Raw genomic sequence first — 26,328 nt, forward strand, 5'->3', positions numbered from 1 at the left:
GTATCAATACCTGCAGTACTTAATTTCATTTCTGGGTTGATGAAAGCAAGCATGGTACACAGTATTTGATATTAGAGACAGAAAGGCCTTAAAAAGCTCATCTATAACTAACTAATTTAAGTAATTTCTGTATTGAAGATACTAAACCTATTTACTTCTTGAACTCATGAATGCTCATAAAGAAGAGAGATATTTATCTGTTTCAAAAAAGCTGTATAAAAAATTTTTTTTTCCTTGATAAGTTTTTATACCAACTCCAAAAATCTTAACTTCCCACCACCATTAACAAAAATGCATTTAGTAAAGAAAGGAAACACAAACTTTCTATTTTCATAAGCATTTGTTAATTCATAGGCTTTAAGCTTAACCCTACTGAATTTAGACTTTGGCATCATTCACAAATACCTCTCACTCTTTTTAAAGAACTTTATTTTAAAAATAACTTTAATTCATTAGACCATACTTTATAAGTTACCAATAGGACGGACCTGAACTCAAGCATCAGACATTTGTTGCACTTTTAAGTTTGGTAACAACATGACTTTTCAAAATAAAATTGTACATTTAGATTCACAGTTTAATTTGTTGAAATTTAATAACATTTAAAAACACTGGAATTTGAATTGAAAGGGATACATGTTAAGCACACAAATACTGAAAAAGGTCATAACCCCAAAATGCAGTTGAAAATGGAATGCAGCTAATTAGACTGTAGTTTAGTAATTTCACATTTAACCTAGTCAGCACCTTAGTGAACTCAACCACTGAATGTGAGAAATACAGTGCGTGTAGTGTGACAACTCAACAGGTACTGTACCATTTCATAATTAGATTGCGTTTTCTTGAGCATTATGTGCCATATTTTTGAAAACTGGTAGTATTTTAGAAGTCTTCTAAAATGTGTAAATAAACAATGGCTACAGTTAAAGTCTAAACAAAGAAATACTTTCTCTACTATTTTTAAGTTGAGATTTTTAAAAGCAATCATTTATAAGGATTGCATCAACATCAGTTAGCAGAGGAAGATCAAACTTTATTGAAACTGCTTGCATACAAAATATATTGCACTATAACCAAACAAATGTCAACATAAAATCCAATCTGTTGTAGCTAATATGTACAGAGAATATTGCCCAAGAGCAGTTACATTACAAGGTCAGTCTACCTTGGTTAATTATCTACAGTATTTTAAACCAAACAGCTTACAGATGATGTGTGCAAGGTACCAATTTCTGTTTTCAAATACTATACATTCCCAAAATAAATAACTAGAAATCAACATTAATGTTTGGCAATACTTTTTAAGACATTTTTATATTTGTTAACTCATGTGCAGTTCGTTGCCATTTTTAGTATGCTCACCTGTATGCAAGGAAAAAAAAAGAATGAAAAAAGCAAAGAAACAAAACTCACAAAATACATCAGAGGCAAGGTCAAGTTTGTACAATTCTGTACATAAACAGTGGCTCTCCTTCTGGAGTAATCTCAATAAAAATGGATTAAAATGAAGGTTCTTATACAGTTTTGCCCAGTAAGTTTAATGTGTGATCAGACATAAAAGAAAGAACAGCTCCTCCCACCACTTCCCGCCCTTCCCTGGTGTACGACTGTACTTTGGATCAAATTCTATGACACCTTCAAATTGGCTGGTAATTCAGACTTTGTATCTCAAAATATGATGAATTTTTCTTCTACCTCCAATATCTCCGACTACTATATCTGCACTTTCCAGGGCATTACACATGGTGATTTTCTTCCTACCTCTCCTGAGATAGTCCCCGAATTAAAATAAGCAATTCAAAAAATTTTGGGAGGATGAAAAACATCAGCGCTTTAAACTGGTCATCTGGCCAAATAGCAGGCACACATTACTAGCTCGTGAACACATTACACTTGTTCCCTCAGTAACAATGAGTTTTTTAGTTTTCCACAATGGAAAGTTGTTTTTTTTTTCATTTTTTTTTTTTAAAAAAAAGCTTCTGTACTGCCTACAAAGAAAAAAATTACACCCCTTTTTCAATAACACTATTTGCCAAATCTTCAGTGCAAAATAAATTTCCTATTCTTATGACTGCCTAACTCAATGTTTATGTAAGGAAAAAATTATGGAAAGCATGCACTTGTCTATAAAGTACTAACGTCTGACAAGGATTGCTACATATATTTTACATTTAGTGTTACCAACTCATCTTCCCTGATTTCTGCATCCAAATATAATATTCCTACCTGCCAAGATATAAAAAAGGCACAGATCATACAACTTTTTTGCTAATGAAAATGACAATTGTTACATCACACATATTTCAGGGTCCACTAAAATATTGAAAAAGGTGGACCAGAATATGAACTGACACAGGACATAAAACGACATAGCATTTCATGAAGAACTTGTAAGTTAGATTGAAAACAGAAGCCAATTTGATTACTGCAAACACTATTTATTCTGAAAATTGAAATTGAGCAGTGAATTTGACCCGATGTGTTAAAATGGTACAACTGAACAGAAAGTTTACCAATGCACAGCTCAGTATTTTTAAAACAAACAAAAAAAGAATCTTTTCATTGTTTGAACTGCAATATGTACTTGAAAGCGATTTTTGGAAATTCAGGTACTTTTATGCAAATATTTGAATAACTTCTTATTCTGAAAACAACTGCATACTGTTGATGTTAAAAAAGGCTAACAGAGAACATATGTTCATTTCATGCCCTGCGCCATCTTGCCTACTATTTGTCTTTGGCCTAACAAGTTTCTCTAACATGGAATAGGAATTACTGAAACAGTATAGGAAATATGACTTTAGAATTATGCAGTTTAGGGTACTCCATTCACCAGCGGCTGTTGACCATCTGCGCTGTCCGTTTTCTCTTTCTTCTGATTACGTTCTTTACCCGTGCGCAGCCGACTACCTTCATTGGAGGTATTCTGTAATGTTTTAGTGTGGACACTCCTTTCATTATTGCAGTCAATTCTGATCTGGAACAAGTCAGAGTTATATAAAGCATTCTCTTCCTTTCATCCACCCCTTATGCATTTGCTACCTTAGCAGCCTGGGAGGAGCACTATTTATTAAATAGTCAGAAGACACAAATAGTACCACACTCATATGGCTTTGTTAAATGCGTCCAACTGAAATGGAGAGTGTGTAAATTCTTTTCTGTTCAAAAATGCCACATACTTGTGACCTAAAACAACTAAAAAAAACCTCCTGTATACCTGGCCTGGGAAGCTAAAAAAATTTTTTTCCAGTGTGTTTGTGCAAGAGAAAGTTGAAGAACTAATAGCAGATGGAACTTTGAAACATCATTTCACTTTCAGTAATTCAACTTTCTGCTTGTTATATACAAACATTTTTTGGAAAAAAAAATGAACATACAAAAGCTGCCATGAAATGATACTAACGCTCAAAAAACCCACATCTACTCAGCCACCTTTTGAATCTGAAAAAAAGTTTCATTTAATCCACCGAAGAGGCTTCTGTAGCCTTTTTAAGTGGTCATAAAAAAAAAAAAAAGAAATCAAAAAAAGCATGCTGAAAGCAAAATTTTTATGCTTATAAAGGGGGTAAGCCCTTATTCCTTGAAATATTACAAAATTTTTACGACTTGATCAGTCAGGTTTCAACAATATGCAAGTACTTATTTTCATATAGAGTAACATCTCATCCAAATCTCAGAGCAACAGGAAAAAAAAAAATCATGACTTGCTGATATGTGCCTTAGTTTCTTTTTCAGCACCACAATTCTCCACTGTCTGCTTCAAGCCTTGTAAGTTAATTACTGATTAACTATAAAAGTTGTGTGGCCATAAAAAATTTTTTTGGCATGTTAGTTGCTTGCATTTCAGATGCGTATTCCGGTACTACACCTTCAAGTTCAGCACTCCCACTTGGAAAGCTAAGCATTTGGTCACTTGTTGCGCTTCCCGCCCCCCCTTTCTTAAGCAGGCTTTCTAAAACCAAACCAAGAGTCATCTCAATCTCCCATCAGAACCATGACTCCTGGTAACACCACACAGAAGGCAGCAGCTTGCAGCTGCTCATTACTTCTTCCTCCCAACATAACTCATCCTATGCGGTAAGAGGTGGTAGAAGTCTGCATGTTATCATTTGAAGCAAGAACAGTTTCCATGTGGGGAAACTAAACATATATACATAAAATATCAGCCTGGATAACTTTATGCAACAGAACATATTTGAAAAAATTGTAGAAATATCCTTATAAAAGGCTATAAAATATTTAAGGTTACAAAATATTTCAGTCTATGACTTGAACAGTTTCTTGATGTGCATTTTTAACTTACTTTCTAGATTGCATAGCCTTCAATTGCAAATGTTTCATTTAGTAGTGAAGGTAGTTTCTGAAGTTTAATCTTTCTTACTCTGAAGATTCTGGCTACAACACTCTCTCTTTTTATATAAAGCGTTAAGGATTCTCCTCCCTCAGGTATATAGGCGACAGACAACAATACACAACGCAGCAAGAAAGAAAAGCTAAAAACAAAAAGCTAGTAAGAACAAAGACTGAAATCAAGCTGGTTAGTAAATCCTTGGGACTCGTGATCAGAGTGCTAACCAAAGGGAGAGCTAAGCTAACATTATGAAGTTGCATCTTTACACAACTTGATATATTGAGACTCCTGTATATATGTTACAAAATGACACAGAACTCTTGTAGATCTGATTAGGGAACTAGGGAATAAGGAACCACAAGGCTACTGTGTCGCTTGCGGCTTTGAAGACTCTAAAGTCAGTATATGACACTTACGCAATTTTAAACAGTGCAGAGTTCCAGTAAGAGAAAAATTACCTCAAGAGATCCATCTGCTGTTCTCCCTTTTGCATCTCTTGAGTTACGCTGACGGTTATCTGTTCGTGACTGTTCATCATTTCCTGTAAGAAGAATTAATCAACTAAGTTATTCGACAAGGATATATGATCTTCTTTAAATTTATGCAAGCATAATAGGGAATCAGTTCAAAATTTTCATGCTAAAGAACATTAAACAAATATTCTTAATAACGTATAACAACAGTTCTTAAACTACGGGCCAAGAATCACTAAAGAAAGTCTTCTCAGGTGTTAATCAAAGTAGACAAAACCACTGTTTAAAACCACCACAGTTTAAAAGAGACTGTCTACTGACTGAAGAAAAAACACCTCTCAAAATGATTAATCATAGGAGATAAGTACACAGTCGACTTTAGTAAGGTTTAACATGTTCACATTTTTTCTAACGGCTTATGAGCTTTCTAAATTCTGCATTACCCTTTTTCAAAAAATCTTATTGAATTAAGCAATACTCATACTTTGAAAAAAACATTTCAAGAAATAAACAGAGTTGTAGACAAAATATGTAAACAAATAAATATAATGACATATCACATTATGAAACATATGTATTTAACTTCTAGTTCTCCCATCTTACTTTTGCCTTGTCCTTTCCATTGAACACAAATTACAACCTTATATAATCCTGTTGCATGAAAATCAAATCCAAGAAGACGGGAATATGGATAACTGAATGAGTAAGATTGTGAAAGATTTTTCTATATCCATTGACAAACTAGAACTTGATTCCTTGACCTCCACGTGTGATGGCACAGCCCGCAAACTTGAGTCAAGATGCATATTAGGAAAGCAAATGATTTAGAATGCTATCCCAATTTATTTATACAGGGAAGACAGGCTTTATATAATGTATGAAGACACACTGGGATGGAATGTCTCCTCAGCAATTCTGCAGATGACACCAAACTGTGAGAAGTGGTTTGATACAGCGGAGGTCAGGGCTGCTAATCACAAGGACCTCAACAAGCTGAAGGAATGGGCTGACAGAAAACTCATTAGCTTTAAAGATGAATCCCAAGTCCCACAGCTTCAACAGGATAACCCCATGCAATAGCACACACTGGGGACTGACAGAGTATGCAGCAGCTCCACACAAAAGGAGCTATCCTGGTGGACAACAACTTGAATAAGACATGAGCATGCTCTTGCAACAATGACAGCTGACTGAATAATGGGTTGTGTTAGCAGAAATGTGGCCAGCGGGTCAAAAGAACAGATTATTCCTCTCTGCTCAACATTCAGCACATCTGAAATAAAATATTCAATTTAAGAGATTGAGGAAGTGGAAAGAATTCAGGAGAGGGCCACCAGGATGGCTAGGAGGCTGGAGCAGATGACAAAACAAGAGGCTGACAGAAATGAGTTTGCTTAAGGATTCCAACACGGACCTTTTTCAAAATTAAGTCTACATTTACCTTTGAATCCTCCACGACCCCTCCCTCCTTGCCCTCTTCCACCACCTCCACGTCTTCGTCCATCTCCTCTACGAAGGTAGTTGTCTCGCTCCTCTTCTGCTGGGGCTGCTGACCAATCGCTAAGTTCATCTCTGTGATCAGATTCTGTTTCAGAAGCATTTGATGCTTCAGAATTAGTTCCTATCAAGAGGATAAAAAAAAATCCAAACATGCCAGTGTAGCTTAGCATGAAAATACTATAGTAGAATGAAAAAAGTATATATTTAAAGATTTTCTTTTTTTTTTTTTTTAAATAAACAGTTCTAGGATTTTTTGCCTCTCAACCTCTACAACATACGTAATACAGAAATGTGTATAAAATATATTACTACTTCAAAAAGTCAAGACAGACATAAATGGAAGTTTTTTAAGTGTGTTTAAGGTTAAATAATTAAGTGTGCCACATGTTTAGAGTTACTTGGTGTTATCAGCCTGTCAATATATTATTGAATCTACTATGCAAATGTATAAGTCTAGTAAAATGTAAGAAGTCTAACAGACTATGCTTTCATAGTTCTAAAACTGAAAGTTCTGAATATAACCTGTCCTGTCTCCCCTCATCACTGCAACTCCTCTACGAAAAGAAAAAAAATTCCATCATGAAACAGCCTGTAACACACACTAAAAAGCAGAGAACAAAGTTACAATGCTAGAAATGTATCAAATCCAAAATAACTGGCCATTACAATTTTTCCAGTTAACAGATCACCTTTGCTGATAAAAGCTGGTTTTTTTCACCACTTTTTTCCCCCTACTACCCATTAGCTAGGTGAGCTCACATCTTCTAAAAATATTAAAAGAGCTTCAGCACAAACATATTAATTTTGTATTATGTAGAACATAAGCTAAGACTGTCTTATCAAGCTCATACTACAGGCCTTTCAGTCAGGACAAATACCAGCTGACCTACATTACAGATAATGAAGTAATAGATTGCTCTGAAGAGGCACAATCCTGAAACCTATTCATTAATGAATTATACAAGGTTTTAAAGAGGAACACTATATTTTGGTGACTATGCTCTTCTAGTAAAAACACAGAAGTTCAACTTATTATGAGGAAAATAGCTTCTCTGCAAATTGAGATACACAGTATTTTCACTTATAAATATTTACGTTTAGATAGCCTCTTACAGGTTCAAATGAAAACTGAGGCTTTATTATTAGGAATTGTTCAAAATATAGATAAAATAACAATCCTTGCCCTAAAGAATTCATAATGTAGACGACATAAGCATGCTGTAAGAGACAGGAACTGCATGGAAGTAAGTTTAGATTACATATAAGCACTACATTTTACTTCAGAATATTTTCTACAGCTTAAAGCTCTAGATAATCTTCAAATATTAATACGCAATATTAACTGAATTTCTGTTTTAACAGCTCTGTTTCCAAGTTGAGTCTTTTTCAAGAAATCAAAAGACCAACAGGCTATTCTTAAAACTGCAAGTGTACTTCTAGTTACCTACCTGAAGCATAGCCTGGACCACGTCTGCTATGCCCTCTGTTTCTGTAAGGTCGACTACCACGTCCAAGTCCTGGACCATCATCAGTCATGTACCCTTTTTCCTTATCTGTACGATTTGGTGGTGGCCTAGAAGTAGCTCCAATCTGTCGAAGCTGCTCATCAATTTGCAATCTTTCCAAACGCAGCTGGTCCACTTCCTACACAAACACAAGCATAGTAAGTCATATGTAACCGCTATTTAACCATCTGAATGTACAGACACACAGTTCTCAGAAAGAAAGAGCACTTAAGTATTGCAACTAATAATCTATTTAATACTTAAATAGTAACTCAGCTTTGAGAATAATTTATTTAGTAAAAAAACCCAAACAACCAACCAAAACGCAACACTTCCAAATGTTCAAATCTCTTACCAGTACAACTCGCCCTGCGACAGAGTTGGCAAGTTTACGTTTGTTTAAAATAGATATATAAAGAAGAAGCACTCAGATCAACTGTTTTCAGGATATAATTAAGTATACTTCAGTATTAAATTTATGAGATCTTTACCCTTAAGGAAGTTAAACATTCTTTAAACAGAGAAATTAACATTCCTTTATTTTTGAACACAATAACATCATCCATTTATAGCATTCCAACAGTGGCATAATTTAAATTTCTTAGATTCCAACACAAGCTTCTTACACTGTTGCACATAACAAATATCAAAGTTAAACAATTATGATGTAATAGTATTGTTTCATAAAAAGGGCTACAGGCTACACTGCTGTTAAATTCTACTTAATTATAATGACTAACACCAGGGAAGTGAGAAGGCATTAAAGCATAGAGAGCAAAGTGCTGTAACTCAGGCACAGAAAGACAGACAGCACACAGAATTCTTACCACACGTAACTACTAAAAGAGATAAACACAAACAATAATTATCTACAGCAACACATATTCAGAGAGTACTTTTGTCAGTTTGAGATGTTCTCTAGCTAACATCAAAAAGTGGCAAACACTTTTTTTTTTTTTTAAACCAGGGAGAAAGCTATTTATGAAAGTTTCAGTGTGATACTGGAAGGGATCTCTGGAGGTTTCTAGTTCAGCTAGGACTTAAGACGAGATCCCTCAGCACTCAGGGATGCATCCCATCACATCCCACTGACTTGTGTATATCTTTTTTTTTTTCCTCCAGATGTTCCCTAACTCAATCTTCCTTTAGGAAGGGCAAGTCTTCATTGCTCCAGACTCTCCCATTGGCTTCAGGGGCCTGGTATTCCTTAGGACAGTCTTGTCAATAAAAAAAACGAAGTGAAGATAATATTCAGTACCTTATCCTTTTCCTTTGTGACCAAGTTCCCTACTCCATTCAGCAGCAGGCCTGCATTTTCTGTATTATTCCATTTGCTGCCAATATGCCTGTAGAAGCCCTTCTTGCTGCCTTTCACATCCCTTGCCATATTCGACTCCAGATGGACTTCGGCTTTCCCAAACTCATCCTTGTACACTCAGATTGTGCCTTTATATTCCTCTTGGGTCACCTGTCCTTACTTCTACTCCTTGTATGCTTCCCTTTTATATTTGAATTTTGCCAGAAGCTCCTTGTTCATCCATGCAGGCCTCCTGTCACTTTTGTGTGACTGCCTGCATATTGAGATGGACTATTCTTGAGCTTGGAGAAAGTTATTCTTTAAATATCACCCAGCTCTCCTGGACCTGTTTTCTTTCCAGGAATACATCCCCATGGGATTCTTGCAAGCAGATCCCTGAACAGACCAAAGTCCACTCTCCTGAAGTCTGGAGCTATGATCCTGGTATTAGTCTTTCTCCTTCCTCTCAAGATCCTGAAACTTCACTATGTAATAGTCACTCCAGCCAAGTCCGCTTTCTTCTTATATAGAGAAATTCACTGCTTTGAGTTGATACACAATAGGGCATCAACATTAAACCTACTGTATCTTTTACAAAAAGTTTCCTTAATAAACTTTGCCTGGAGGCACAGAAAGACAGAAAATCTTAAAGGAACAAGTCACTTCCACTTCTTGTCAGTGAACTGGAGGACATTATTCTGAAACGGAACCACAAAGCAAGAGGCCATGAAGATGATCATGTTTTTTGTGTGTGTGTATGTGCGCGTGAATGTTAAATGGGATGAGAAGGACGAGATCAAAACCTCCAAGATAAGAATCTATCATCTACTTGTTATACAGATGGATGAACACTGTTGTACGTACCCTTCTGTTCAAAAAAGGAGCTTGTTTTTTAGTACTAGTTTTCATGTGGTCCTCCTCTGCCTCTACTACCTGATAGCTACACAGCTGCTGTATCTCTGCTCCAAAACACCAATAAATCCAAGTGCTCCACAAGCAGGATTAAAAGATAGAGTTGTTGAGTAGGTAAGTAAGGGAAGAGAAGTCATTTCTTCTTCTAACTCCTCTGATACCTGTACTGAGAAGTTTCTTTTAACTACGTACAGAAATTTTAGCATTCTAGAAGATTCAAATGATAAATACTGCACAGACTGGACATGTATCAAATTACGAAAGGTCTGGAGGTTTCAAGAGAGATGCAAGAATATATTTAATTAAATGAACTCAAAGCAGTCCCTACTGTTAGCATCTGACACTGCCATCAAAGATTGAGCATCTGGCCATAACAACTATAAGCAAAAGTAACTATAAGCAATAACGTGGGATATTTTTTGCTCCCTATACAAAAGACAACAAGCACTGCAGACTACTGGAGAAGTTACGGGGCCAAGAGGCAAACACAACATCTAAAGCTGAATTGCCTACAAAACATCCTCAAGTACGAAATGTCAATTAACTACAGAAAACTGAACAGAATGAAATGCCCACTGTATCAAGATCTCTACATAGAACGCTGCTTGCTTTGCAGTCCTATAAGGGACTGGCTATTCCTTGTATGTAAAGTTGTCAGCATTTTGCGAGATAGACTTTTTTTATTTTTCTTATTCCTTTGTATTTTGCATTCTGAAAAAAATTGTTTTTCACCCCATCCTTCGCAGAAGTGATTCTTTTAATAAAACAGTTTTTACAAGAAGCCTTTCGTAGACTGTTATAACACCAATTTTTCAGCAGCCTTTGGGGCCTGAACAGATTTTCATCATCATCCTACTGTTACCATCTTAAGTATTGATAGAAAAATTTCAGTGGTAAAGCAGCATAATTTTCCTCACCTTTAAATAATTAAGATGATAATCCAGAAGAACAGTTGCATTAGTGATGCTATCCTTGGTTCCCACAAACACAAATGGTACCATTCCCTAAAACACAGTAACAGTAGTCTTATGGTTATTGATTAGGCATCAAACACTGAAGAGAACCAAACATAGTATTGTGAAACTTGAAAACAATTTTTACAACATGGATAAGGACAAATTAAAAAATAAATGAGACAACAGTATATTTAAATTCTGATGTTGACTACATCATGCAGACTAATTCCCTTTATGCAGAGAGCCTTTTTTTTTAATAGGAAAATTTAGATTGTATGCATCACAATGATAACGTTTATTTTCCCGACCAAGTTAAAAAAAAAAAAAAGTAAATTCAAAACACTTCAGGTTTCCTCCCTGCAAAATTAATACTACCTTTGCTGATCACGTCTACTCTCTCACACCAGGTTCTTTTAGGTTACACATCAGTAAAGAAACCTTTGATCTTTTAAAAAAAAGTACATCAAATTAACACCATGTCATAAAAAAAAACTTGATCCTTCCTGAGGATCTCTCAATTTGTAAAAGGCAAACAAAAAAAATATTCAAGAAATAGAGTTTAGTACTTCAGGAAATGATTGCTCATTTACATTTCTTTTACCTTTCAAGCATTTAAGTGATTTGACAAATACCTGGAAAATGTAAAGCTGGAAATTCTAATGCCTGAAATTATGACACTTGGAGACGAAATATCTAAAGACTAACTTAAGTGGCCAAAGCAGGCTAAGAAATCTACCTAAAATGGCCCCTCTGAGTGCTGAAAACAACTAAACTTTAGCAGATACAAGGGTAATTTCCATACCAAAATTCCTGATGCTAAAATAGGTCTATGCAGCATTTCAGAAGTGTGATTGCAGCCCACACAGAACCTATGAGCTAGCTTTAAACTACTTGACTCTTGAACTAGCTGCAGCCTCACCATGGCAGTATAAGCTTCACCATGGACTGCAGAAGTCAACCTGAAAGTCTCATAAACACTCAGCTGCTGAAACCTATGCCATTGCAGACCTAGAGCCCAGCTACACCTACTGAATTAATTTAAATTTTGTTTTGGTATCTCATCATGTCCTCTAAAGACACCTTGAATTTTCACTGTACACATCCCCTTCACAGGGCTGCATTCCAAAGAAGGGTTTTTTTGCAAGTGAAGTGCTTAGAGACACAAATGTCTTAAAAAAATAGTAGACGCACAGCGTGCTGAGGTTCCCTAAGAGTGGCAAGTTTATAATTTGTCTCTGCTTTTTGGTTTTCTTTGGTTTGTTTGGTTTTTTTTTTTTTGTTTCTTTTGGTTGTGGTTTGTTTTTTTTTTTTTTTTTTTACTTTTTTTTTCCCCCAGATCTAACTTCTGTTAGATCTTACATATTTGCATTAAATAACAAGGCAAAAAAAAAAAAAAAGACACAATCCTCTAAACCTAAGAAACCTCAACACTAACACTAACTTTCATGAGCATTAGCAATCCTTTAGCCACAGGCATTGTTGACTGAAATGTTTTATTATCTCGGGTAACTTAAAAGTTTCATAAATAACCTGATAAAGAATAATGAAATTTCTACTAAACTGGCATTAACTAGCACATAGTATCAATTATTAAAAGATCACAAGACAACTGACTTAAAAAGGCATTTAAGGAAACAGCTTGTTGTTGCTTTTAGCAGCAAATTCTAGGTATAGCAATGCCAACTATTAAGAATATGAGCTGGTAACAATGTCAAGCAATTTTAGCCATACAAAAGCATCAAAGTGCTTATTTATTGAACCTTATTTCTGTCTTCAAAGCAAAAGTACCAATCTTCAACTTAGTTTCAGTGGTGAATACTGAGCAGACCTTATGTGCATAAGAAATCTAGAGACAAAAATAATATATACTACCGTAACAAACAGTATGTATCTCATTTTAAAAAGATCAAAAGCCTTAAGATCCTATTATAAAAATATGGGAGTTATGGAATTGCACCTGAAATTTATGGGCAGTATTCTAACATCTCAGTCATAAGAAAGAGAACCCAATGCTGTATTAAAACTTAAAACTGACCTACTGTTCTTTACAAAAAGGGCTGTAATATCCAAGTTCACACATGGGAAGATTAATGCACATTTATTTCAAATATGAAATTCCAATAAACTTAGAAGAACTAAATCTTAGCTGCCAAGATTTGATCTCAGGTTTCTGTGTTGCTCCTGGTATGACACAGCTAACATGTGAAGCAGTGTACGCAATGCCAGTGTTAGCAATGTCATTAACAGGTAAAACAGAAGTATGAATGCAGAGCTTAGCAGGTAAGAAAAATTTTCAAGTTAATCTTTAAAAGCTGCATTTTGGATTGAAGAACATCAACAAATAAGCTTTTTCAAGCCAGAAGAAAAAAAGAAAACCTGACATACTAATTGCAGCCATGACTACTTGCTCTTTTAGCCTTTTATTATTCTGTAGGCTGACACATTACAAATATTCAAAGTTTTAGCCTGCAACACCCTCTTGCTTATTAAGCTAGTTCAAGAACTTTATGCTGCAAGAACTTATCATTAGAAATGAAATATGACATAGCAGTGAATCCTTTAAATTTAAACATTGACTATTTTACCTTTTCAGAGATGTGAAACTAGTAAAGTAGTAAAACACCTTACTTATTTGCTTAGCCACCATTTACAGAAAGATGGAAATTGGTTTGTGGGTCTTCAGTAATAGTTTTACAGTGATAATACAAAAGATGAAATAACTACTGAAGCAAGAATGTAAGCATTCCAGACATGTATTTCATATTCAAAGTAGCAAAAACTCCTTACCTGGTACATATTTGGATTTTCAGGTAAATTAAAGACAGTTCAGTTTTCTTTAAGCACATTTCACATTTGAAATTACAGGGAATCTTTTTGCATTGAGATGTTAAAAGCTTCATGCCTGAAGCTTTCCTTGCAAACCCACAACTTTTCCCCTCCACACAGCCCCACACAAAAAAGTGCCTCAAATTACAAAGTTCAAGACTTCATTAAGGCCCTTTACAAAGCTGAGAGCCTTCCTGTGCAAACCTGGAGTATCACATTGTTCATGCGTGTTTTGCTTTAGGTTACAATTTACAGGCTATTGTGAATTTAAGTAATATTTAAAAACCAGAAGTTTATACATAAAGCACAAGCTTTCCATTACAATATAAGAAATTGCTAATAAAAATTTAAACCAGGTAAAAACCTAAGAGATCAAACCCAAAGCAAATTAATGAATGAAAACAGTGAGTTTCACATATACTGATTTACAGCTTAGCAAGTGCTGGGTAACAGTGTCACTGCTTCTAACAGGAATAAAATGAAATCCGTAAGAAGGTGCATCACCAAAAAATTTCACAAAGCATTTTTCAAACACAGATAACAAGCCAAATTTATATAAAAATGCCCCTCACCATTAATAGGTAAATATCGATTCCATCAGAAAAACACACATTAATCAAAACTTTATCTTACCACTATGAAGATAAAAGGAAGAATTCATTTTATCACTGGGTAGAATATAACCACCAATTAACACATATAGACATCACATTAACTGAAAACATACCTCTTCTTGTGGAATATTTTTATCATTTTCAGCCTCAATTCTCACTCTTACAACACCAGATTTGTCCACTATCTCCTGAATCAGTTTTCCATTCTTTCCTATTACTTTTCCTACAGAAAGAACATACAGAACATTCCATCTTTAGGGTTTTCCCCCAAACCTAAGAGTATTACTATACTCTAATTAAACAACAGTATTTCGTATCAGTGCAAGAACTTCTCAAAAATTACTTAATACTCCACAAAGATTTAGTTAACGAGCCATGAACTAAAATGTCTAAGTAAGCTTGGGGCGTTAACTTTGGTATGTTCCAAAGCAAGCACTGCAGCATACAGGAAGAGAGGTACTTTATCAAAGTTTGTTACTGAGCATAGTTTCTTTCTTTTTCAAAGCTCCTATAAGAGAACAAAGGAAATCCAATCACAAATGCCTTACCTTTGTATAAGATTATTTGAAATGACACATCTCAATTACAGAAATATTCAGTATCTTGTACACTTATCTGGCTCTGCTTTGGTTTAAAATAACTTCAGTGATTTACAAATAAACATTGCTGGTTGCATTTAAAAAAACCCCCCAAAATAAAAACAAACGCCACCACCCAAAAAACCCTGTTACAATGCCCTAACATTTGCTGTAACTACCTTTTACGTAGAGAACAAAGCAAAGCTCTTAGTTTGTTCACAAAAATTGTAGTTGATGAAGTTTTCTGATACTACCAAAGATACTGTTTGAGCCAGACGTAAAATTCTCTTCTCTGAAACCGAGCTTTTTTAGAGACATTTGACAATAGTTTATAATTCTTTAAAAAGTCAAAGATAAAAATGAAATAAATTAAACTCTAATGCCTGTAACGCATACATTTATCTTAAGAACCAGACATTCTAATTAGAGACAATGAAAATGAAAACTTCAGTTCTCTCCAACCTAAGCAAAATAACTTGCTGTCTGAAAATTGACAGGAAAACTGAGCTGCTTGGGAGGTAATGAGGAATGGCCATACCCTTCAATCACAGCATTGAAGAAAAGCTTAGAAGAGTGATGTAAAAGATGTTTTCTGCACGTAACTTTTTAACAGAACTGCTGGAAAACTTGCAACATAACCTTTTTCATAGGCATATCACTGTAATACAGGCAAAAAATACTGAGTGCATGACAGCTATCATTTTGCTGATACAATTAATCCATGAAGAGCAAATTAAAACCCACTTCTAATCACATAGGACATTGTTCCTATTGTTCAAAGCTAAATAAATTTTCATTTTTCTCTTTCAATTTTTCTACCATGAATTTTTAAATCCTACATATTTGTAGAAAACATGACAAAAGATGGCCAATAAGTTCTTCCTTGATGACAAAGGCTGCTCGGAGTCAAAAGCTTCTTCTGAGTACTTTATTGCATACACATCACTGGAAAATGCAACAGCAGCTTACTAATAAATGTAAAAAAGCCTTGGTAGTGATTTAAAAAAGTCAAGTAAACAAGAAAAAAGAAAAAGAAAGAACCTTACGTTGGTTGTCCCAATGAAATAAATGTATCTTTTTAAATATTTCTTTTTACTTAGAACTCAGCAACATACACAAAAATCTTTAAAAATCATTAAGGACTGTATGCATATCTTTTTAACCTATGTTTCAGGTTATAAATTTCCGTACAGCCTTTAATAAGCAACATCTTGGGTGGGTGTTTTTTTGTTGTTGTTGTTGTTTTGTTTTTGTTCGGTTTGAAATTTTTTTAAGGGTAATTAAGTAGAAAAAGCCAGATGTTTGCATTTTATCAATAATGTAGTAAAAGGAAAAAAGCCTCCTGCCTTTTTAAAGCAAATTATTTCGTTTTCTGGCAAATTATTAGAAATATAAAAAAGCAAATTATCAAACAGATTATTTTGGATATAACATATGGTTCAGCCAATTTTATATTCTAAAGGATCCAGGCCAAGAAGCTGAGTAGAAATGAAAAACTGTCAAAACAGAAATAATTGCAAAGTTTTAAATAGAAAACAGAAACAAAGAAATTAAAACCTCAAGTTAAAATAATGATGGCAGCTTATCATTTTTACTTATCACCAGTAGAATTAGGAGGGAGTGGGGAAGGGAAAACTACTATTTTTAAGTCAATTCCAGAGCTGAGATACCACATTTGTACTTGTCCCATTGCAGAATTTCACACTGCTTCAACACCAGTTTTAATCCACTGCTTGATAACCTGTTAAAGTATTTGCTTTTAGAGGTATGTTATACCATATAGTATCTTCCCTCTTCTTTTCTTATCTACTGAATTAAGGCATGTTGCTTTGTAGCATCAAAAGCTCATTAAAAGATTTCTCCTCACCCCCGAAGGGTTGCATGCATTCTTGAGGACTTTTTTCAGGGTGTTGGATAATGGAAATCTATTAGATTGTCTTTGGGGTATTTTCTTGATCATTGGGTACCTTAACTAGGCTTTCAGTTCATCCCACAGTGCTGCTTCTAAACAAACTGTCTTTCAGATGTAAAAGGACAGGAAAAAAGACAAATACAAGTCAAAGAAATGATTCAAAATGGATTCAAAATGTGCTAGGAAAATATGAGACTGCAGATTCATCTGTTGTGTAGCTGAACTAATCTCTGGACATCTTTGGAGGAAGTAATTTAATTCTTTGGCTCAATCCAGAAGCTATTCTATTTTGTATTTAAACATGAGCACATTGCTTCTAGTTTAAGATATCCCTGAACTGCAAACCAGGAGATAATTTCCTACAATGTACTGAAAGTAAACTTGTCCATAGAAATTCTGCATGGAGCTGGAAAACAAAACAAAAAAGCCCCAAACCCCAAAACTTCGTACGACCTAGAACCCTTTCACAAAGAGGACTTCTTCAAACTTTTACCCTGCCACCCTTCTGAAAGTAAAAAACAGTTCTCAGAAGGCATTTTTCCTTACTATCACAGTTAACCTCCAGAATTGACATACCTACTAAATTTCTTGGGACTTGTATGACATCTTCAGCAAATTCAAGGTAACTTCTTGCCTTTTTCACTGCATCTTGATCCTAAAATAAACAGATGTATGAGAGAAACGAGATCTGTTTTCCCAGGTGTGGTTTTTATTTTTGTTTTTTTTTTTTTTAAACGTTAAAGGGCACTTACCTCTCCATAAATATGGAATGTGCAAGTGTCTTCATCAAGATCAATAGCAGTCACTCCAGGGACTTTTCTGGCTTGCTGAATATTAGCACCGTGAGTGCCAATGGCCAAACCCATTAGGTCTTCACGTACAACAAACTGTTCGTGAAATCGTGATGCAAGTTGTCTAGAACTCTGAAGAAAAAAAAAAAAGTTAGCTTACTTTGATTTTTAGTACACTAGAGAGAGAAATCAATACAATTTTAGAGCAGATTCTTTAATCAGGTACTTAGCCTACATTTTATTTTAATCAATCTTTTTAATGCACTTATTTTCACTTCAAAAACACTGAAGAGTCTTCTTCAGAAGTCCTAATACCACCTTTTAAATATTACCATAAGGCTAGCCTCCAGTTGTGTTGATACCTCTATATTTTGAATTACCACAGAATATCTACAGCTATCAAGTGTTACTAGGTAAGACAGCATTTGTGTAGGTTAGTAAAATAGGAGCTGTGTTCGTTATTAACGCAAACCCTACGATCTCCGAGAAAAAAAATGCACCCATTTCAACAGGCAGGGGGAAACAGCAATAACTCAATCACCGAACACAAAAATTATATAGAAAACAGAGTAACTATGTCTGTCTACTGCACTTAAAAAAATAAAATGAAGAATCCATGCCTATGCGAGACAACACAAAATTACGGTATAACTGCAATACATTGCCTGAATTCAGAGAACAAGTATGTTACGAATTTCATCCAGGAATCACATTTCTACCAAGGCAGAAGGGTCAGTCTGAGAACTTGAGATTGTCACATGCTATCAAAATGGAATTCCTTGCTTCAGCAGGACAGTAACAATGAATAAAGAATATACTATTAAAATGACTTTCAATCACATGTTTGAGGCTCAGTTACTCTCGAATTAAACACCTGGTTACTGTTTTGCAACTCTCATCACCTTTGCATGCAACTGCTATGGTGTAACCAAACAATACAAAATGGCTTACAGAATCTTAATGAGGATCTCCTATATAACATACCAAGAAAGAAAGAGAAAAAACAACAAAAGATTAAGCAACTTTTGGATCTGGAAGAGGATTTTCAAAGTAACTGAAAAAGTATCACTAGAAACCTGGATAAAACTTGCAAAAGATATACAAAATGGGGAAAAAACCCGAACTATAACTCCAATGACCATAGCAAACAATTTCCTAAAGCAGTCCTGAGCTTCCAAGAGAACTATATTAGCCAGCTCTGATTTGATGCATAAGTATGCATACGCATGCCCACGTAAAATACAGTTTCAATATTTTCTTAATTGTGTAAAGCTTCCACCACACAGCCAGCATGCAGAAGAGAGCTGGGAACAGAGGGAAGCTTTTGAGAAATATCTTGTAGCACACCATGGAGTTGGATGGTGCTGAAAATACTCAAACATGCAGGAACCCTAGATTTCGTCAACACCCATACAATCCTGCATTGATATGAACAGCCTCTGTCAATCCCAGGTGGCTTAGATTATTAGCATGAACAGACCTCATGAGTGCAAGGAAAAACACGTAGGAAATGCTGAATTGCATGCAGTTCAGAACCTGTCAAGCAAGTGGGGAAAAAAGATAAGTGGACACATTTTTTTCAAAAACAAAACCACATGTTTAAAAAGACTAAAACAATGACTAATAAGTTTCTCCTACACAGCCTCTTCATACTTTCAAAAAACAGTTAGTTTTCTTATAGGATGCTTGTGCTATGTGAAGCAGGAAGATCACTAAGTTTGGTCACCCTGAGAACTAAAAGAAACATACGGAGAGAAATCAGTAAGATATAAACATACAGAACAAACCATATATTGTTTATGATAATGAAATTGTCATACAGTTAAAGAAATTTATAGTACTTAAATCTACAGAGAAGAGCAAATATAAAACATGTAAAGAAGTCATTATTTACCATAGTGAGTAAAATCCCTATATAAAAATGTGGACACTATCCACAAGCATCTTAGCAGAACAGAACAAAGGAAAGTAACAATAGTTTAAAGGCATCGAGGGAAGATAATTTCTAACTGTGATAATCTATTAAGTAAAATGGAAAGAGTGTTTTGCAAGCTGTATATTATCTTTTCAGAGCCAAGATATATAATCCTATATGTTTCCGCATCGCAATCAAAGCTGTAACTACTGTGAAGACATATACAAGCACACTTTAAATTAGCAGTTTAACATCAGCAACATGAAACCCTACAGAGCTTGAGAAAACACCAAGAAAGTGCGCACAGTAAGCCCTACTCTGTCCCAGCTAAACTGCTACTGTTATCTGACCTGCTCCTGCTTAAAGCTGTTGATAAATAGCTTGTGCTAAATCAGTCACAGAGAATTGGCTACAGTAGATAGTGGTGTAAGTATCCAAGTGTCATGAAATACTTCATATACTCAGGAATTCTATCAAGCATTTTATTAACCAGATTACAGACAACTCAGAAAGCAAACATTATTTTAAATACTAACAGATCTACATTCTAACAGATCATCCAAATGCTGATTTACTAGTTGACATCTGTCATAGACTGCCACATGAGAATAGAGAACAGGATGTTGAAGTCAATGATCAGTTGTTAACACAACTATCTACAATACATAGAAAAAGGTGAAGCTACATCATCACTGGGGACTTTGGCTATGACAGTCAAAACTGTAGTTATATTGCTTGTACTAAAATATCATTAGCTTTTCTGTAAATTATGTATTACGAGATGTATTTTATTTAAGCATAATCCTGTATTCTACTTCCCTCCAAAAAATTAGTAAGAAACAACTATGCAAATAATGCATTAATCCCTACTCAGAGGCCATGACTGAATTGCATTTAGACAGAATAAAATACGAACCACAGTGCAAAAGTAAACTTGTAAATTCAGGCTTTTTAGTATGTCAAAATAACCACTAAGCCACACCTACTGGGAAAGAATGCAAACAAAAAAAAAATTGGTTATTTTACCTGATGCTCTAAAAGCCATGTTTGAGAAGTAGAGCCATGCAAGTCAAGGAGCTAATATGCAGAAAAGAAAGAAGGTACAAAATGCAACAAATGGAAAGAAAAACCAAGCAAAAAGAAGCTGGTCTAGTGATTATGGCTCAGAAAGCAGGAAAGGTAAAACTGCTAGAAGAAACCAAGTGGCAGGCATTTAAAGTTCAGAGAGTATAAGACACAGCAAAGAGTTTATTTGATGGAAACAATGAACTATTATTAATAATGCAGTGAAGCCCAAAGTGTTCACTAAATATTTCTTCTGCAGATGGACATTTGCAGTCTGTTTGTATGTCAGTGTCTCAACAGCAATCATAAGTATGATTTTTACTATCTGAAGCTTTTCTTTTCAGGTTTGGTTGAAATTGACTTTATATTTAAGTACAGGAAACACAAATGCCAACATGAAAAATACCAGCCAAATTTTGTCATGCAAATTATAACCGTATATATTTATCTCACAACCATTGTCACTTAAGTAGTGTTCAGGTGGAAACTAAAGCCCAATAATGGTGTGGTTCTCACTAGAAAACCAAGTTCTCAAGTCCTTCACAGCAGCAAAAAGGTTCAGCCTTACAATGACAGCAAGAATCCAAGATTAGTTTGGGAAAGGAATCAATTACAACAGCTGTTGGTGCATGCATTTGTGGGGGCATGTAAAGAGAATTAGCTCTAAAGAGGCTGTTGTTCTTCCCACCTCCAAAATAATACTTTGCACTTCAAGAGGTAAACTGCCCACACAATTGTCAGTTCTGGAGGAAGACAGAGAATAGACTCCTGAAGAGCTACAATGGGGTGCTCAAGATGGAACACCAATGAGAAGAAACTGATCCTTTCTTGGTCTTGAGAAAATCAAGACCCAAACAAACTTGGATTACAGCTCTGAAATAGAGAAATCAAGACACTACAATGAGAACAACAGAAGAAAGAACTTCTTGCAATAGTGAGCATACCTACTGGATACAAGAGGCCTGAACTACTACGCAACATCCCACTTCAAGCTCAAACCAAATAGATGTAACCCTTGGGGTGGGGGAGAACGAAACCCGGCTCTCAAGTAACAAAGCTGGTATACATCCATGTAAAACTGAATTACAATAGTTCAAGTGGTACTTCTAGTTCTTGACAGTGAATCTAAAAAGAAGTTTTCAGAAATGTTGCTATTTTTTCTGATTTGTAGATAGGAGAAAAGCCATGAAGACATGTTAATTCCACTGTATAAAGATCCCCTTATTTCCTAGCCTACTTTTCCTTTTTTTTTTCTTCCCATGGACAAGTACGAGTCAAGCTTCTTGCCAGTCAACACCCACTCGCCAGTCACAGGAATATCAGAAGCTGTATCTGCTGGAAGATGATTTCCTAACATTTTATCTACAGAGAAACCCATTCCTTCGTACATCCTACCAACATCAGTCTCAGCCCTTCCATCTCATTTTCACTGTGTTGTTTTGCAAGATCCAGTTGTAGTCCATCTTGGTATCATGTCATAGTCACTCCCATCTATTTTTAAAAACAGCAATTCAAAGCTATCGAATACGTGGCACTATTTGTGCAACAGTGGCTAGTTATTTTATGCTTCAGACTATGAAAGAAGTATATATGTATGTGTGTGTATATATATATTTGTATTTAATCCCACACAAAATCCTGCTGAATAAAATGGGATTGGATAAAAATGAGTCTTTGCAAGAACAGGCCCTTTAACTGTAAAATTCTTTTTTGGGTTATATCTGCCTCTTTTTAACACCAGTAATAATTACTTTCACACCAATGCAAGTCCTACCAGCTAACAAATGCACAAGTATTTTTTTTTTTTTAAACTCAAATTACTTCAGGGAAAACAAACAACATACCTCCAGCTGTTTGCTAGCTTCTTCATTTCTCAGAATCAGGGATAACTTGGTACGAAGACTTCGAAAGTGCATATCAATCAGCATATTTGCCCGCTTCGTTGTTACATCATTGATTGACTAAATTGTTAATAAAGAAAACAGTGGTTTACACATGAACTTTTGAAACAAACCACTGGCAATGGTATGGTTAGATGTTTGTACTTACCAAAATAATAAGCTGGTGGTTTTCAGAATCATATGTTACAGAAAAAGCTCCAACAGCCTTTTTGAAGTCCTTATGTGCAGATTCTTTGGCACACCTAGGAATAAACATGCTACAAAGTTAAAAACTATGAACTGCTCATTTATGGTTCACAGCATAAAGATTAATTTCTTAATACAAAGAATCTAAATAAATATATCCAAGTTCTCCCTTTTAATGCAGGTGTTATTTTATTCTGTTGTTACCATTTATTTTTCTCATTTTTCTTTCATTTGTTTTCACATGAGTAGAATTAGAAATATTTTAGAAATTTTCTGTATGTACATCTATGAAATGACAAACCAGTTAAGTAAAACTACATTAAAACGCTATAATCGTTACAATCGGCAAGTCCAAAATTTCAAACACACCATGAACCAGTATGATGTGACTTCCCTGTCACCACTGCAGCATTCTAACGACTGTACGCTCATCTCTTGCTATATTCTGCTTCTCCAGGCTTATTCTGTCTACTCTCTACTTAATAAACTTGTGTACTGTAACATTAACTTCAGAAATTCTTAGTTTAACCTGAATTTATAGCTTATTCCACATTGAGGCAATAACATGTACCTCAAAAAAGCAGAAAGTGATCTGAAGCTAAAAAAGAGGAGTCAGCATTAATCTGAGTTTGAGAGCTATATTTAACATGAGAACGTGTCTGTGTTCTAGGAGAAAACTAGCTGTTTCTGTATCATACTATGGGAAGTTTGATTATTGCACAACTATACCCAAAGCCTTATGCCCTACAATGTAAGGCAGCGTTTTCTTTTGTCACTAAATACCAACTTGCATAGATTGTCAGATTATCTATGAAAGAGTGACCACTTGAAATTATCAAGAAAGTTGACAAAGAATGGATTCAGATTAACCCATGCACAGGTTACTGAACAGCTGTCAGAATAAAAATCTTAATCTATGCTTAATCTACACTGTACACAAGCCTTAAAACCTTGAAAGAAGTATTTCTTCCTCCAGGACTAAAATGCGTTTCAAAAACCATCTTTTCTATTTCTGAAATATGAACATGTCCACATTTCTATTTTCTACATTCTTATATGAAAATTTTAAAAGTTAATTTAGAGCAGTAAAAAGCATTATTCCTTCTTGTCTCAGGCTCAAGAAGTTACCCACATTTTGAAACAAGTTATAAAGAAATGCTTGTACTTACATTTGCCTTAAATCTTCTGGAACTGCCAGTTTGATTTTATGAAAAGTATCTTTTGTTGCGGGTTTATTGGGGTTCACAGATCTCAAACGCTCAATTGTGACAATTTCGTTGTATGTAGCATCACAGGCTGCATATTCTATTACGTAGAACTGATATAAAAATAATAAAATCATCCAAGCCACACATTTTACGACAAGAGTGAACATTACACTATTAAGTGAAAGGCACTTCTGTTAACTGTACAAGTCAAATTTGAACGTTTTGGGTTGAGGTTAATGGTAATTGCAATAGTCCTAATCAAGAAACTCTTTGAAAATTAAGGGGGACAAGTTAAAAACACCGTGCACACCAATATAAAAGAACAACATAAGAAAAATAAAGTATAACTAAATATAAAAAAATATATATATGTATATATGCATATTCCTACCTCACCCTTTATCATTCTCACTTTAGCCAACCACCAACAGCAGGGTTCTTTTTCATTTGCCCTGGAATAAACCTAAACAAAATACATACATTATATATATGTAGCATTCTTAAAAGACATCACAGAAGCTGACACTAAGTAATATGATCAGGAGCTCTGCTATAGGAACAAAATCCAGCAAAATATATTGGTACATAAAGTCTCTAATCTAAGCACTACATAGCAAGCATGTAACAGCTGAAACGTCTATGGCAAATACAGGTAGGATATAAAATTATGTATATAAGATTGTACACATAAATAATGTTGTACCAAACCTACTGGCATTAGTTGCTTCAGTCTTCAGCCAGAAGAGAGATAATTCAGCCTTTTATACCCGTTAATATTTAATCAACAATATTTCTAATTGTCCGTAGGTCTGATGAGGTCCTACCAGGGGGTGGAAGGGAGAGGACACGTATCTGCACTTCTTTAGCACACATATGATATTGGCCACATCCATACCAAAGAAGTTTTGCCATTTTCTGATCTTTCAAATCAAAATAAACTCAAATCACATGCAAGCAAAAGGTAAATCTTGAAAGTTCTCTTTTTTTTAAAGTCATTATAAAAATCAATTTTATAATTTTATAAAGTAAAGAAGTTTTAGGAATGTGTTATATTAAAGCCAGTCTCTGTCTACGTATACATAAGTAATTAGATATACACATATATTTTTATATTTTATGTACACACACATATAATGCAAATGATCTCATTCAGCCTTAAGTTTTGGTAATATAGACATTATTAACTTATAGTTGAAGAACTACAGTCCAACATATATTTCTAGATTAATTCAGTTCTGATAAAGAACTGATCTGTAATCAAAGAAACACTGATCATGTCTGTAAATCAGCACGGAGGTTACGGTACGTGGAATTCCAAAACAGCCGTTTACATCTGTCAAAATCTCTTTTTGATGACATGCTTGACATTGTGTTTTATGTAGTACTTGGAATCAAAAAAGGTGACAGCATATAACATGGAAGCGAGCTTTCCACTGGCTTGGCTGACATTTTTCATCCTGAGTTCTCTCACTTCTCAACACAAATGTTGTTAATGGAGCATACATACCTCTACTTCATCGCTTTCATTTATATCTTTATTATAGCCTGCAGGTGGTGGAAACCTCACATCATGGAATGGTATTTGTCTCTCTGGTTGCCAGCTAGAAATAAAAATACAGTGAATGGCCTAAACATTTTTACCTTCTTTATAAACAGAAATCAGAAATATTTCCAATCAGTTAATATTACATTTTTAAATTTTGTGGATCTTTTGTGCATGGATGTATTAAAGGTAATGTGATCCAACGTATATATAAGAAGAAACACACCTAAGTGACCATTAAGCATCTTAAATCATGGGATCATAGAATGTTCTGAGTTAGAAGGACCCACAAGGATCATCGAGTCCAACTCCTGTCCCTGCACAGGACAACCCCCAAATTCACACCATACATCTGAGGGCATTGCCCAAATGCTTCTTTAATGTTGTCAGGCTTGGCGCCGTGACCACCTCCCGGGGGAGCCTGTTCCACTGCTCCACCACCCTCTGCGTGAAGAACATTTTCCTAACATCCAACCTAAACCTCCCCTGGCATATCTTCCTGCCATTCCCTTGGGTCCTATCATTCGTCACCAGGGCGAAGAGATCAGCAGCTGCCCCTCCTCTTCCCTCGTGAGGAAGCTGTAGACCGCAATGAGGTCTCCCCTCAGCCTCCTCTTCTCCAGGCTGAACAGACCAAGTGACTTCAGCCGCTCCTTGTACGGCTTCCCCTCTAAACCCTTCACCAACTTTGTGGCTCTCCTCTGGACACTCTCCAGTAGCTTTGTATCCTTTTTGTACTGTGGCGCCCAAAACTGCACACAGTACTCAAGATGAGGCCGCACCAGTGCAGAGCAG

At 35.2% G+C, this 26,328-nt stretch overlaps 1 protein-coding gene across 3 annotated transcripts in view; it reads right to left on the reverse strand.

The window, feature by feature from the left end:
• Positions 1–411: 411 nt before the first annotated feature.
• Positions 412–26,328, reverse strand: part of FMR1 (fragile X messenger ribonucleoprotein 1) — a 35,790-nt gene continuing 9,873 nt past the window's right edge. The window contains exons 3-15 of one of the 3 annotated variants that reach the window (XM_087748706.1): positions 25,498–25,591; positions 24,382–24,453; positions 23,952–24,100; positions 22,745–22,838; positions 22,540–22,656; positions 17,677–17,847; positions 17,501–17,579; positions 14,548–14,657; positions 10,956–11,042; positions 7,773–7,968; positions 6,266–6,445; positions 4,810–4,892; positions 412–2,926 (exon numbers count right to left, since the gene is read on the reverse strand). In XM_087748706.1, coding sequence (XP_087604832.1) covers positions 2,816–2,926; positions 4,810–4,892; positions 6,266–6,445; positions 7,773–7,968; positions 10,956–11,042; positions 14,548–14,657; positions 17,501–17,579; positions 17,677–17,847; positions 22,540–22,656; positions 22,745–22,838; positions 23,952–24,100; positions 24,382–24,453; positions 25,498–25,591 — 1,543 coding nt within the window. In that variant the 3' untranslated portion in view covers positions 412–2,815. Of the gene's footprint in view, positions 2,978–4,809; positions 4,893–6,265; positions 6,446–7,772; positions 7,969–10,955; positions 11,043–14,547; positions 14,658–17,500; positions 17,580–17,676; positions 17,848–22,539; positions 22,657–22,744; positions 22,839–23,951; positions 24,101–24,381; positions 24,454–25,497; positions 25,592–26,328 lie in introns of all 3 variants that reach the window. The other 2 variants (XM_087748705.1, XM_087748708.1) reach the window with 2 other exon arrangements.

Source organism: Nipponia nippon, unplaced genomic scaffold (assembly GCF_047370975.1).
Source record: "Nipponia nippon isolate SJK-2023a ecotype South Korea unplaced genomic scaffold, ASM4737097v1 scaffold_12, whole genome shotgun sequence".
NCBI lineage: Eukaryota > Metazoa > Chordata > Aves > Pelecaniformes > Threskiornithidae > Nipponia > Nipponia nippon.